Genomic DNA, 15,061 nt, shown 5'->3' on the forward strand with positions numbered 1-15,061 from the left:
CACCAACATGGCTCACGTAAATTGGATAGAAACAACATTTTGGCTTCAAGCCTTTATCCATTTTTCCTTGTGGGAACATGGGCAAAAAGACACTACATACAGAGAGCATGACCTTGAGAAGAGAGAAGCCAGGGGATTTTCAGATGAAGTTTTTGTATTTTTTTCCTAAATAGTAAAGAATTTTTTTTTTAAGGAAAAGGAAAACATAGAATAGTAGAAATAAGAAAATACATCCTATGGAAACCCACCCCTCCCAGACAATATTAATACTGTGGTGTGTTTCTTTATAGTCTTGTGAAATAAAGCATGGCATCTGTGTACAGTTTGAGGACTTGGATTTTTCATTTAACATTATAATATAAGGGTTCCCTATATTGTTACAAATTCTTTGTAAACATTATCTCAATGACTGCATATCCCACTATGTTGAATCATATTCTATCCTATGTACCATAATTTAACCATTTTTCTATTTTAAGACATCTATATTCTAGTTCTTATAAGCAAAACAACAAAGAACCTTTCTATCCATAAAGCTTTTCTACCGTTCTGATCCCCTCCATGGAATAGATGGCACACAGTACAATTACACATCAAGGCTATGGACATTTCAAGACTTTACACACTGTGTGGCTTTATACTGTCACCTATGGTGCAGGGGAATGCCATCCTGCCTTTGCCAAGTGGGCTAAGAATCCTAGAATGTCACACCGGGTGGACTTAAAGAGCTTCCAACTGCCTCCTTCCCTTGAGAATACCCAGGCCCAGGCCCAAGAGAAGGATACTGGGTCAGAACCTTCCTCCTCGGCTGCCTGCCTTCAGACCTCCAGCCTGGACCTTATTCCAAGCTTGCAGGCAGCCGCTGTGAAATTTTACAGGGGGTCACCTGGGCCAGGGCGCGGTTTGCCCCCTCGTGGCTGGAAAGGCGGTTCCCACTGCCCAGGGGTTTTGGAGAGCCGCGGCCAAGGCGTGGGTGGCTCTTGCGACGCTTCCTGCGCGCCGGGACCCCCACCTCTCGGCACCGCCAGCTCAGGGCCGGACACGCACTGCGTAAAAGGTGCTCAATAAAGTTGCCCCGAACAGATGCCTGGCCGTCACCGGGGTGTGGGATGCAGCTGAAAACAGTCTGATCGGGGGTGAAGCATCTTAAAGTTACTGTTTGGCGGGGTGCTTCTCCCGGCGCTGGGCCGGGGTGGGGGTCTCCCGGACGGCCCTCCTCTCGGCCCGGCGGCTCCTTGCCCGCCTACCCGGACTCCCCGCAGGAAGGCACATCTGTCGTCGGCCCGGTGGGATCCGAGCCTCCCCGCGCTACCGGAGCGCCCGGTTCGCGTGCAGCGTGAGCGGCCGTGGGACCCGGGCGGGCGGAGACGCCGGGGAGGGGTTTGGGGGCCTGGGGCGGGGCCCGCGGCTCCCGAGTCCCGCCCGCCCCGCCGCGCTCGGGCCCGGAGGGCGCCTTCTCGGGCTGCGTCGTCGTGCCCTGCGCTCGGCCGGCGAACGCGGACCCGGCTCTCGGCGCTTGACCGGTAAGTGGAGCCCCGGCCCTCGCTCCGCGCTCGGGTGAGCCGGTCAGGCCACCGCGAGGGGCCTCCAGGGACCCGGCGTCACCCCCGGCGCGCAGCGGGCGGCCCCCGCAGCCAGAGACCGCAGAGATCGCTGGGCCGCACGCCTCCTCGTCTGCACTTAGAGACCGCGTGCGTAGAAAGTCATGTCCCCACCAAATAACAACGGCAGTGCCCCATTATTATTAAATTACAGACATTCTTGTAGAAAATTTGGAAAATACCTAAATACATCCAAAGAAAACTAAAGCCCACGATCCCAGTCCCACTTGGTTTCAAAGACCTCCAGTCCAGGCAGTACTGGCATGCACACCCAGCCTCAAAGGGCATTTTTTGACCAGGAAGTTTCTTGGACCTTGGCACAGAGCCTCCCACCCATGGGGTAAAGGCATGGGGCATAGAGAACATTATTGGTATCTGATCTTGATTTTGGTAATAGGGGAAGATGTAGACGTTTTAGAAGTTGACTAACAACCACGCCTGTGTATGTGTGGAATCTATTATGGGTCCCATTGCCCCCTTCGCCCCATTGTTTAGATTGCTGCACATGAACCGATGGTTTATTTTGAGTCCACTTTAAGTTAAGAAGGAGCCTCTGGCTCCATTAACGAAGGGCTTGTTAGTAACCGTAACTGTCATTCACGGTCACCGTGCTGGGTAGCTTTGCTGTGATCACACAGTTGGTTTAAGTCATGTGTGATGAGTGAGTTGCCAGAAAGCGTCTTCAATCTATCTATGGATTTATAAGGAGGAGACAAAAACCTTCTGGGTCCTCTGGTCTATTTCTTGCTACTCATCAGAGGTGAGGTGAGCGTAGGTCTCAGAAAGTCATTCTCAATTTTCAGAATATTCCAGTATGTCTTGCTTTTGACAGGTTATTAGCAAGTGGATTGTTTTGAAGATAAAGTATCCTGCGAAGATACCAGAGGGACTCACTCTTGTCATCTTGTCTGCGAAGGTAGAGCTGGTGGGACAGTTTCTGTATGGTTCGGGGCTTTCTGCGACTTGGTGAACATCTGAATGGAGCGTTTACTCATTCATCCATTCATGCACGCATGCCTGCGTCCTATGAATATTTATTGTGCTCTGACCATGTGCCAGACAACATTCTGGTCCTTGAGATACATGGGGAAAAACACATACAAAGATCTTTGCTCTCAAGAGCTTACATTTTGGTGTGGAAGACAAAAAATAACCAATGAACTTAATAAATAAGAAAACTCGCTTACATTAGCAGGTTTTAAGTAATATGGCAAAAGAAAAGGAAAGCAGGATAAGGATTACTGGGAGTTAGGGGAGGAGGGACAAGAATTATGCTATACTATTAAGAGTTACTGTCTTAAACCTTTTTAGAAATAAGGTGGGTATTGCAGACACATAAATAACTGTATTAATAATACAGATTTTAATATACAAAGTAAGCAATACTAATAAAATTAATAAATAAAAAAATAGTTTAAGTACATAAAAACATGCTACACTGGAAGGTTTTCATTTGGTTATCCACTAATTTCTTCCTGGAGTGTATTATACTTCATCAATTATTTTTGCTCTCACATTCACGTTGTATTGAATCTAATACTTCGCCTTCCCATCTGACTCAGCAAACCCTTATTGGGTCATTCTGGGCTAGAATGGGGACGAGATGAGCAAGACAGCCTCTGACCTTCCTGAGCCCCTGGAAGGAAATGCCCAGACACATCTACAAATTATTGCAACATAAATTAGCATGTGAGTGACATACAAGACATTATGAGGGGTCAGAGAGGAGAGGGGACATCTGGATGGGGGTTCACACACAGGCTGCCATAGGAATGGGCTTTTGGGGATTAGTAGAATTTTGACAAGCAAATATGGTGGCCACACATCCAGAGAGCAGCCAGCGCAGGAGATAGGGAAGCTGTGGGCTTGCTCCAGCCTCACAGAACCCTGTGGTACGGTCAGAGTAGATTCCATTTATTCCCAGTTTTCAGATGAGGAAACCGAGGCTCCCTGAATTTACTTAACTGCTGTTGGTGAGATTCCATCTGCCCCCCTGTGTGACTCCAGCTGCCTTCTGGAGTCTGGGAACCCTGCTGCCATGCTCGCCCCTTTGGGTTCCTTTCACCAGCTCACTTGTTCACATGTCCATCCCTCACACCCTGACACCCCCTGTCACCCACAGAGAGGTCCAGGAAGCTCCTCATCCTGTGACCAGATGCAAGAGCCGCACCCCACCCACATCCAGCAGGGAGGTGGCAGAAAGCCCTTTCCACGTCTGTGAGGACGAGTGCAGGTGGTGCCTCTACGGATTTCATTCTGGTTCCCTGAGCCCCTGGCCATGTCAGTGACTCTGCTTCTCACTGGCCCCTTTTCTGCTAGGAAGTAAACATGTCACCAGAATGTGGACATAGTGTTGTGATAAAGGTGAAAATAATGCACAATTACTTTTGAGGAATATTGGCTCATAGAACTCTTGACTCAAGATCATATTCACCAAAAATAGGCTTATCCATCATTGTTTTTACCCTAATTCTGCTTCCTGAAACAAATAAGGCTTGATGATGATGTCAAGACTAGATGCTCTTCAAGGGGATGCTTAAGGATTGCTGTTAAGGCTGGTAGGAATGTTATCCCCAGACTACCTTGATGAGTGAGCTAAGGCCCAGGGAAGCCCTGTGGTTTATCTGGGCCTGGGCTGACTCTGCATCTGACACCGCTCTTCCCCGCTCAGCCCCAGAAGCTATCCCCTCAGAAGGAAGCTCAGAGTCAGCCACAGAAGCCTAGCCTGCTCAGTACATGTTTAAGAAGGAATGCAGGGTCGCGGTGCTAGGAAATCAGTTCTGGGAGCTTACAGAGTCTTTGTTATCAGTGCTGATAGGACGTAGCTGGAACATGCCGGGGAAATGCGGAAGGGGTGGGGTGGTAAAGCCAGGACAGTGTGACAGCACCCGCTGCCTTCTTCTCTTCTGGGTGCCGCTGGGGGCCTTACAAAAGCCCTCAGGGTGGAGGCCCCTTTAGCCCAGCTCAGCTGCCCCGAGCCTGTATCTGGAGTGGTTTCCAGCAAACCAGCACCTCTGGACATAAGCTTTGAAGAAAAAAAATTGTACTAACCTTGACTGGGGGCAAATGTCTATGCCACATGAGGAGTCTCCAACTCAGACAAAAGCAGAAATTTCTAGTGAGCCCGCTCTCTGAGCCTGATAAAGCCAGTCTGAGAATGTTCAGCCCAGGCTGAGAATCGAACGGGTTGTATTTGAAGCTGGACCTCCCTGGTTCCTGCTTCTGCCGCCTCTCTCAGCCCCCATTCTCTGTGCAAACTACAGAAAGCGCTGGCTCTCGCCAGCGGGGGAGGGGATCTTCTGGTGGCACACTTAGGGCAGAAGCAGTCCCCATGTGGTAGACCCAGCTTTACGTGACACAAGTGGCTGGCTCCTCAGTACTTTGAGCCTAATTACAGAACCTGTGTCCTCTCTGTAAGATCCTAAGAATTCCCTTTTATATTAACAAAATGTGAGACTGTGGCTCAAAGATTACATTTTAGATGTGTTTTTGATAAGAAACATGACCTTGAGCAGGTCAGCTCACCTCCATGGAACCCAGTTTTCTGTAAGTTAAGATTGGAAGCTGCTTCCCAAGTCCATTTGAGTCCAGTCATCTAAAACGGTGGCCTCTAGGCAGTGCTTTGGCATTATAGTGCATGTGAACTTGGAGAATGGACAGAAATCCCAGCTGATATGCAGACGGGGCTCAGTCACCCCACGCTATTAAGAGGCCACTGCCAAACTCATTTGGAGACTCATTACACAAAAACACCACCTGACCCAGCCTGCAGGCCTTAGGGGCAAGGGGCATTTAGTTTAGCAAAAGCAATACAGCAAATTAGGTGTAAAGTAAGAAAAAAATTCAGAGTTGCTGTTTAAAAGGCAATTGATGAACTGGACTTGTCTAGCCGGGCATCCGACTTTGACAGGCTCGTCCTCATTCATGCAGGTGCAGGCCGAGTTAGGGCTGGGGCAGCTGAGACTGTTACAGTGACGGTTTGAGGATTTCTTTCTGAAACTTCTCTTCAGACTACATCAGGGACGTGAAGATCAAACAAGAAAATCTGAAAAACAAACGAGATTTGAAAATGATGCTCTGAAATCATTATTTCTCTTCTTTTAAAATTGCTCTGAGTACCCTGCTTCACAAAAGGCTGATTTGGGCTAATTTCCTAAGTCCCAACCAAACCCCAGTGGTTCTCAATCTTGGCTATATCCTCTACAAATGAGGATGACCTGGGAAGCTTTGAAAAGTCCCAGTGCCACATAGGAAAGCAGACCTAGGACATCGTTCTTTGAAGGTAGGATCCAGCTATCTGTATCCTTTTAAAGCTTCTCAGGACCTTCACTTCACCAAGTGGGGTCCAGATCACCAGCATCCCAGCACCTGGGTATTTGTTAGAAATTCAGATTCTCAGGCTCAACCCCAGACCTTCTGGTCCAGAAGCTCTGGGGGTGGATCCTAGCACTCTGCATTTACCAAGTGACTCTACAGCAGGCTGAAGTCTGAGCACCACTGCCTTACAGCAAGGCTCAGGATAGTTGGACTGGCAGCTTTTCAAAGCAGCTGCGTCTGGTTGCTTCCCCTGGCTGCAGAAAGTCCATCTGGTTTTGAGTAATAGGTCTCCTCAGTGAACTCACCAATGTGAAAAAAGTTACTTTGAAGTTAACTTGCTGTGTGGAGCTCCTGGTTCTAAACCAATTAGCATTTGGAGATCGTGTGCCACGATTCTAGTCTCACATGGTCACAAGGCCATAAGAAGACTCCAGCAGTAATTGGTGGCAGGATTACTTGCCAGTTGTGGTCACTCTGGGATTTAGGAAAAAAATTACATTATCAGCTCAAGGCCTGTCTGTTTTCTGGGGCAGAGTTCTATGTATTCCTAAGTGGTTTCAAGTCATTTAAGAAGAAAATGTTGGCTGTCATGTTAGGTTTTATTTGTAAAAAGAAAATGCTGGCTGTCATGTTAGGTTTTGTTTGTTGTTTTTTAAGAAAAAAATAGTTATTACCAAATGACACCTGCCTTAACCCATGGTTAAAATGCTGGGTTTTTATAAGAATAGTACCTGGAAGTCTGTTGAACCCATAGAGCATAATAACTAACATATCTCTGGGTACAGACACAAAAGCCCAGAGATGTCAGGAAAGCCACAAACACATTTTTGTTCATCAGTCATGACCGATTTCCCGCCAGGTAAAGGAGAGGGCCACAGCAGTCAGCCACGCAACAGCCAGACCTCCAAATCCCTGGGCTGCTTGTTCTTAACGAGGTGAAAAACCCAGTACAGTCCCACCCAGGATACCAGGGTTCACCACCACGTGCCACACGCCTCATCCTCCACTCTACATACCTGGTTGGAGATCTGACAGCCACAAATGTTGGTGATGTTTCTCCCCTTTTCTGAAGGTAGGAAGACAGAGCTGAGCAGGCCTGGGAACCTGACGGGGGTCATGTGGCTGGGAAGCAAAGGCCAGAATCCAAAGCCGGGGTGGAGGTGAATTCCAGCCTCTGAGTGCATTCTGGTCCTCCAAGCACACTCCCTTCTGAAGAGGGACTTAGCTACAGCTCTGGAAGCAGGTCATCTCTTAATTAGTTAATCAGGTCATGAAGAACCAGGCCTCTCCTGTCAAGAGGTGTTAAGAAGCTCATGGACAGGCGTGTGCTGCTGTGTGCCAGGCCGCGGCCTGGGGAGGCTGTGGGGAACCGAGTCGGGGACAGATTACCGATCGCCATGCAGTCGGCAGTGAGCACCGCGGCCTTCGAGGCTGTGACGTGGGTGGTGCTCACACAGCAGAGCAGGCCTCAGGTGGAGGGAGCTGAGATGAACTGTCAGGCATCAGTGGGCACCATTTCAGAGTTTCATGGGCCAAGGAGGAGGGGCTGCAAAGAAGCGATGGTGTGCTCAGTACCAGGCAGGCAGCCATGGGCTGGCACACAGGGTCTGGGCAAAGTGGCAGCAGTGGAGCGGGAAAGGAAGATGGGGCTCCACATTTGAGCAAGTAGCCATGCTGAAAATGGGCATTTCACTCCTAAGGTGGAGAGGAACCAAGGGAGGCCTCTGAGCTGGGGACGGACCGGATGGGATTTCGGTGAGGGTAGCACAGCTGCTCAGCTCACAGAGGCACAGAGCAGGAGGGGACGGGGCACTGAGCTTGAGGAGCTTGGGGGTGGCTGGGGCTCCTGTGTCCTTGGCAGGGCATCGGACACCCAGCTCTGGTGCTCAGAAGGGTGCCTGGGGTCACAGCCGTGTGGGTGAGCCCACAGGAGGAGGTGCGTTCACCCAGAGGGCTCAGACCGCTTGAGTCTGATCAGCCTTGGGCAGCCCCCCTTCTGCACTGAGGTGGTTGTGAGGCCTCATCGACTTGGCCCTGGGGATTTTGTCTCCCAGCAGGTAGTAGAGGCCATTACATGTATTTTTCCAAACAAAAAAGTGAAAAAACCTGTTTTAGCTTATCAGCGATCACAAGGCCACCTGGGTGGGGTTTCAGAGCACACAGACCCCTGACAGAATTCCAGAGCTACTTGGAGTAACTTTTACAATTCCCAGGCCCGTTAGACAGGTATTCAGGGAAAGTGATGGGGCAGCTGTCACTCCCTGCATGGCCCATGCAAGCCATTCATTCAGTGGGAGGCAGTAGCCAGGGAGGCAACAAACACAACACAAGCGGGAGCACAGCCCAAGCCCCTGAGAGGGGCTCAGGAGGGTTGCACAGAGTCATCCCGTAGGAGAGGGCCAGTTCCTCTGAGATGAGGCCCGGGGCTGGGGTGACTGTCTGCTGTACATCACCACCAGGGTGCCCGACAGCACCTCAGCCTCACGCGTCATATGAAGTGCCAGGCACTAGCTGTACAAACTGTATGGTTTTTCCAGGTCTGTAGGAAGACAGGGTGTTTGCACACGTTTGTTTATGGAGTTAGCGGCCACAGCGGCATCTGGTTCTGGGCAGTGGGCAGAGAGAAGCAGTAGGTGTGCCAACAGTTGGAAGGAAAGGAGTATAGGTGCCTGTGACACCCTGAGGGGCTATGGAGCCACAGTGACAAGGCTGCAGATGGAGGGAGATGCTCAGTCCCGCTTACATCATGTCAGTCTAATGGGGCAGCCGTAACAAAAGACCTAGGGTGGGAGCTTAGACAAGAATGCATTTCCTCACCGTTTCGGAGGCTGGGAACTCCCAGATCAGGCTTCCGGCAGGGTCTGGCTCCTGGTGAGAGCCCTCCTTCTGGAGGGCCTGCATGCAGTGCCCTCCCAGGGCAAAGACGGAGAAAGACCTCTCCCTCTCGTAAGCCTACAGCCCTGTTTGCTTAGGACCCTACCCTTGTGACCTCATTGAATCTTAATTACCCCCTAGAGGCCCTGTTTCCAGGTACAGTCACATTGGGGTTAAGGCTCCAATATGTGAATAGGGGGAGGGACCCAATTCGGCTGAGGCCCATAAACTAAAATGCGCACATACAGCACAATGTGTATATTAAAGGAACTCATTCTGGTGGTCACCTATGGAGGCAGGAGTGGGCATGGTAAATGGAATTAAAAGGGAATCAATGATCAATTCTCAAGGTAGGGCATCATGCAGGCCCAAGATGGCTCGTGCCCGGACAGAGGCATGTGTCAGGGCACCCCTCTCACCTGAGATTTTTTTAAATGGTGTGTCCCAGTGTGGATTTGGCCAGGGCGTATTTTTTTAATTTCAGGTCGCACTTTTCTTTTAGAAAGTTTGTACAGGAAGTTGGCTCTCCTGCCGTGGAACCTTGAAACCCAGGATGATCCTGTCTAACGCCACAGGCATGACCTCTCTTCTGGCTAAACTGTGGCAGGGAACAGTTCAGCAGGGCAGCAACATGTCCGGCCCAGCCCACAGGTCCCCTGGAAATGGGGACAGCAAGCTGGAGGCACTCTACATCCTCATGGTGCTCGGCTTCTTCGGCTTCTTCACCCTGGGCATCATGCTGAGTTACATCCGCTCCAAGAAGCTGGAGCACTCCCACGACCCGTTCAACGTGTATATCGAGTCCGACTCCTGGCAGGAGAAGGACAAGGTGCGCCTCCAGGCCCGGGTTCTGGAGAGCTACAGAGCGTGTCATGTCATTGAGAACCAGCTGGCCGTGGAACGACCCAACTCACACCTTCCCGAGATGAAGCCTTCATCATGACCCCCAGCTGGTTAAAATCGGACAAATGCTACTTTTCTCATCATACACCTCTTATATTCCTTATTGTATGAATGTGATTGGAGTTTTTTGCTATTGTAAGGGGTGAGGGATGCTCTGTTTCTCTCAAATCATGTTCCTTCCATAATAGACAGTCAGCTGTTGCCCAGGAACTGTCCCCGCCTTGTTAATTTTTAGCAGAATCCCTGAGATCATGGCCTCTGAGAATAAGAGCTGTACTTCCCAGACTTTCTTGCAGCTGGCAAGGTCATGTGATGAAGCTCTGGCCAGTAAACTTGGGAGTGATGAGTGTGATCTCTGACAGATCCTTGGAAAGGGAAGGCTGTGTCCTCCACTTCCCTTTGCCCCCTTCCCAGTGTCTGAGCACAAACCGTGGGGAATTACCGTGCACTCACAGATGGCAGAGCAGCAACGGCCTGGGCCCCTGGGCAACTGCAGGAGGGTCTCCCTGCCTTCCTGGTCACCTGCCAGCTCAGACTTCATAACAAATAGAAACCGACTCCAAGCTTCCCTAAGCCACTGTTATTTTGGTCTCTGTTAAAGTTAACAGAATAAATATCCTAACTAATACATCTGCCTATGGGGCTGGGACCAAAAGCATAATATTTGCATATTTGTCATAAGCACACACCCCTCTTGTGAAGGGACAGGACCTGCTCTGGCCCTGTCACTTTCCCTTTGCTGCCCTGGCTCTGTCCTCTCCCTTCCTGCCTCCACCCCTCCCATTATGCCACCCTTCACACCCACACACCCACACATACACCCCACAGATGCTCATGTGCACATGCACACTTTCTACTCACACACCTCAATCTCAAAGGAACTTGCTGCCTATAGGACAGAGATGCAGGAGAAAGAACTCCCATTTCAGAATGTGTACTGGGGAAAGGTGCTTGGTTATCACAGCAGGATTTGTGTGCACCCACCACCCCAGAGCCCAGGGGAGGGTGTGGGTGTGGGCAAGTGGCAACACATGGGACTGAGGTGGCAGGGCTTTCGAAGCAACGTGCCAGCTGTGGTTAAATTGTGTCACCCCAAGAGATTCATTCAAGTCCTAGTTCCTGGGACCTGTGGATGTGACCTTATTTGGAAAGAGGGTCTTTACAGGTGTGACCAAGTTAAACGGAAGTCATTAGGGTGGGCCTAATGCAATATAACTGATGTCCTTAGAAGAAGAGGGGAATTTGGGCACAGACACTTGGGGAGAACCCCAAAGGATAAGACCAAGGGACAACAGAGGCACAGACTGGAGGAGTGCAGCTGCAAGCTGAGGGCTGATGCCAGAAGCAGGGGGTGGGGGGCAAGGAGGGCCCCTCCCCTGTGGGTCTCTGAGGAAGCATGGCCCTAGGCACCTTGATTGTAGACTTGTGTCTTCCAGGACTGAAAGACGATGAGTTTCTGTTACTCTAAGCCATCTGGTTTGGGATTATTTGTTACAGCCGCTGCTGAAGTTCATGCAGTGCCTGCCACACCACCCAAGACAGCGCTTTCCTCTCAGCCATCTTCCTTACAGACAAGAGAGTCCCTTGGAAACTTCCCTCAGAGACAAGATGCAAAAGGCATTGAGGTGGAAGTGGGTGGTCCTGGGAGCTGCTCATGACCGGAGAAGAAAGCCTCGGGAGCATGACCTGATCTACAAAACTCACAGAGAACGTGTGCCCCTGGTTTTGGCCTTCCTCTCGGCTGCCATCGGTGGCACGAGCATCCTGCGGTGTCCTTGGATGGACAAATCGACCCAAACTGACTGCATTCCTTTCTCACCTGGCGGATGGCAATTCCTCTGTGTGGCTATGGGACAGGGGCTTCTGGTGGGCCATCCCTGGGCAGAGCTCTGGCAGAGGTTAGTAATCGTCCTCAAGATGGGTGGTCCTTTGGGTCAGAGACCTTTGAAAGTCTAATGAAAGCGATGATTTCCATGAGAAATGCACATGGACATGGCATTCTGTCCAGCATCTCGGAAGGGTGGGGTCACGGGCTGCTGGAAGCCCATTTATGCCTGCTGGCATCTCCTGGCCCCTGCGTGAGTTCCCAGCAGGCTAGGAACGCGGGTTCGGAGAGGGACCCAGAGCACACGTGAGTCAGTGTGATTCACAGTGACACACTGAGTTTGATATTCCAGGCTCACAGGCTGGCTGTTCGTCACCAGGTCACCTTCCCCCGCTGAGATTCCTGTAACTTTGAAGGCAGAGGGAAATCCCAGGAGCTTTAATCCTCCCTGTCCTTGAAGCACCAGGCATTCAGCTCACATCACCACACCCCTCTAACCCCTTATAAGCCACAGATGTTCAAATGCTTGTCACCATATTTTAGCATTTGCTTTAACATGCTGAGGGCTTGTTATATGCCAGGAACTGTGCTGGCCTCTTTAAAACTAGAATTCCAATTAATATTTTATATGCAATATTTTATGTGTTCATTGGAGAGGACAACATGCCTTTTGAGGAATTAATAAGATCTTTCTTAAAAATTAAAGTCTGTTTCTGTGATCTGTGATGTGTGTTCTCTTAATATTATGCCGTGTTTAGAAAGTGGCTGTGAGTTCTTGAGTGCTCTGGTGAGGTAGCCCCAAGATTGCCTGTGGGGGGCTAAACTCGGCCATACACCCTGATGCCTGCAGAGAGAAAGCAAAGGAGAGAACCAGCCATGGGGAATCTGAGCACAGTCTTAATGGACTTCTGGGTTTTTAAGAGAACCCTTGAGAAAGCTGAAAATATGGATATTTATTTGAAATCTCTTGATTTTTAAATGTTGGCACCTAATTAAATTTTTTAAATGTGCGGGCCAAACACAGTACAACCTTGAGTTGAATTCTGCCCAAAGATCGCCCATTTACGAACCTGGCTCTCAAGACAAAGAACAGACAAACACTTGACAGAAAGCAGAGCCTGTCAGGCGACCCTGCCTCTGAAGGGCTACCCGCCTCCATGGCAGAAGCAGGCGGAGTCACTGCCAGCAGCTCCCTGACTGACAGACCCCCGGGCCAGCCCCGCGGTGACGCTGCATGGGGCTGTCCTCGTACTCCAGGCCCCTCCCTGTCCCCATAGAAGAGTGCATGGCGACTCCAGTTTTATGTCCTAGACCCTCGGATCCACTTGGGGGAGGCTGCCCTGGACAGGTGCACCCAATCTGTGTACAGACAAATCAGGCTTCTGAGTTTCCTGGAAGCCTGAAGATTGACCTGGGACTGGGGTAAATTCACCAACAAGAAACCCATCCCCTCCACTTCACCATCTCCAGAGCCACCTGGCCTGGGTGGACAAAAGGCTTTAAAACGTCTACAAGAAGATGCGCTGTGTGTGATTCGGCGGGTATCGGCCTTGAAGAGCTGGCTCTGTGATGGGTAACCAGACCATGGCTGTCACCTGCTGCCATGGGGACTGAGGCTCAGGGAGGTTCAGGGACACACCCAGGGTCATCCGTTCTTAAAGGAAGAAGCCAGCTGGCAGGAGCTCTGCTCCTTCGACCTCCTCTGCAGCTGCCTGAACAGGCAGGGCTGCTGGGGACTGCGAGGTGGGAACAGTCGTCGCCCTTGGCCAAAAAAACAAAGACTTAAGTGAGCACTGCAGGGGAGGGTGGGACTGTGAATTCACTGACTTATTCCTCTATATATACTGCATCGCTTTTGTATAGTATATCATTCAGCAAATCAGACAATTTACATTAAAAAGGGATCCTAATGCCTTCTGTACAATATACCCAGGGTTCTGCTTAGAAAGACATAATGTAGTGAAGCATATAAACCCCACCATTAAAAAAAAAACAAAACCCACCCCAAACGGAGGCCAAGTTGCAAATTATGAGATTATGGTTTAAAATATTGCCTTTGCCCTGACTTTTAATTTCAGTGTCCCCTTAGGACACTTGTAATCTGATAGCAGCCATAATAAGAGTTAGAAATAAACTGACAGGCAGAGAACACTGTTAGGGCTCCATAACCTTGGACTCTCCAGTAACAGCTGCGTTGAGCACGGACAAATGCGTGTGGCACCCCCAAGAATACTCTCTGCCTCAGGTCCACATTGGTACGATGACTTCTCTCCGGGCACAAACGAGACTAAATAAGCACTAAATCAGACCAAGGGAGATAACCAAACGCTATGAGGACTGGGAGACAAAAGAAATGGGTACTCAGCTGTGAATGGATTGATAAGGAGTGGGAAATTCTTTAACTATAGACCCTCAAGGAGGTTAAACTTCTATTCACTTGGCAAGTTTAGTGAGACAGGGCCCACCGTGGGCACTATTATGAACCAGGAGGGTGGCAGCCCAGAAAGAGAGAAGCCCTCCCCTGGAGGGACCTTGTGAGGCCCATTCTCTGAGCCTCTCTGGGGCCCAGGGGGCTCAAAATTCCTGAGAAACTGCTAGAACCCCTTCTCCCTTCCTTTGTAGGGGAACCTACTCACCCCCACTCCCTTTTCAGGAACAACTTCTCTTTCCTCTTTTGCAGTTCTGGGAAAATGATCTCTCACCCAGAACTAAGCCCCTTCCAGGTCCAGGCCTGTGACTGCTCATGCTGTGCATGGAGAGAGTATTCCCCATCAGGTAAGCTCAGGGGACCTTGGGCGTGTGACCACGTCCTCCTTGCCCCACTAGTGAAAGGGGGATTTCTTCCCCAGGGTTGTGGGGATGGTGAGTACACAGCATCTGGACAGCTGACAGCTGCAGCCATTTATTGGTTTCACATAGTCACAGCCAGAGAGAGGGGGACACTGCGTGCCAGGCAGGGCCACTTGGGGCTGCTCTCGGGACAGGGTGAGCAAGCAGACCACGGAGGCAGGCTTTCTAGTACCAAGGCGGGGTGGGGGGTGCCCCCTGGACCTGAGCCTGCTCTGACTGGTAAGAAGGGGTCTGTGGTTGGGGGACCTCATCTGTGGGCGCAGAGTGGGGAGTGGAACTTAAAGGTAGACCATTCGGGTCTCACAGGTAGGTCCAAACTGCCAGATGTCAAGGCAACACATAATTTGGGGCTGTAATTTTGGGCCATGCATCACCACTGGGGCTGGCTAGGCAGGATGTGCACCGTGTCTGGCACTGGGCTGTGGGGGGTAGTGGGGGGTGAAATCCAGCCCCCACTCTCCTAGCCAAGTTCAGGGTTCCGAAGTGGGACTGTGACTGCCCAGCAGAAGTGGTGCCTTTCTCCAGTTTGCTCAAAGGACACTTTATGGGCCTGTAGGCTATATCACCATCACCAGCTTTGACTCTCGTGTCCTTTGCACCTTCCCCACTGCCTCTGAGTGCCAACGATGCCCGGCAAGCAGCCCACAAACAGGATCAGCTGCAGGCCCATCACCACAGGGGCCTCCCCGGG

General features: G+C 50.6%; 1 protein-coding gene across 3 annotated transcripts; it reads left to right on the forward strand.

Moving 5' to 3' along the window:
• The first annotated feature begins 805 nt into the window (after positions 1–805).
• KCNE1 (potassium voltage-gated channel subfamily E regulatory subunit 1) lies at positions 806–12,239 on the forward strand. 3 transcript variants are annotated; one of them, XM_073231395.1, is made up of 4 exons: positions 806–1,523; positions 2,434–2,517; positions 6,778–6,990; positions 9,295–12,239. In XM_073231395.1, exon 4 carries the CDS (start codon positions 9,346–9,348, stop codon positions 9,733–9,735), a length of 390 nt encoding a protein of 129 aa, XP_073087496.1. In that variant the 5' UTR covers positions 806–1,523; positions 2,434–2,517; positions 6,778–6,990; positions 9,295–9,345; the 3' UTR covers positions 9,736–12,239. The 3 variants fall into 3 exon arrangements, with proteins under 3 accessions (XP_073087496.1, XP_073087497.1, XP_036870495.1); XM_037014600.2 differs by lacking the exon at positions 6,778–6,990 and having other exon boundaries at positions 808–1,523; XM_073231396.1 differs by lacking the exons at positions 2,434–2,517; positions 6,778–6,990.
• The last annotated feature ends 2,822 nt before the right edge of the window (positions 12,240–15,061 follow it).

This window comes from Manis javanica, chromosome 3, assembly GCF_040802235.1.
Source record: "Manis javanica isolate MJ-LG chromosome 3, MJ_LKY, whole genome shotgun sequence".
Taxonomy (NCBI): domain Eukaryota; kingdom Metazoa; phylum Chordata; class Mammalia; order Pholidota; family Manidae; genus Manis; species Manis javanica.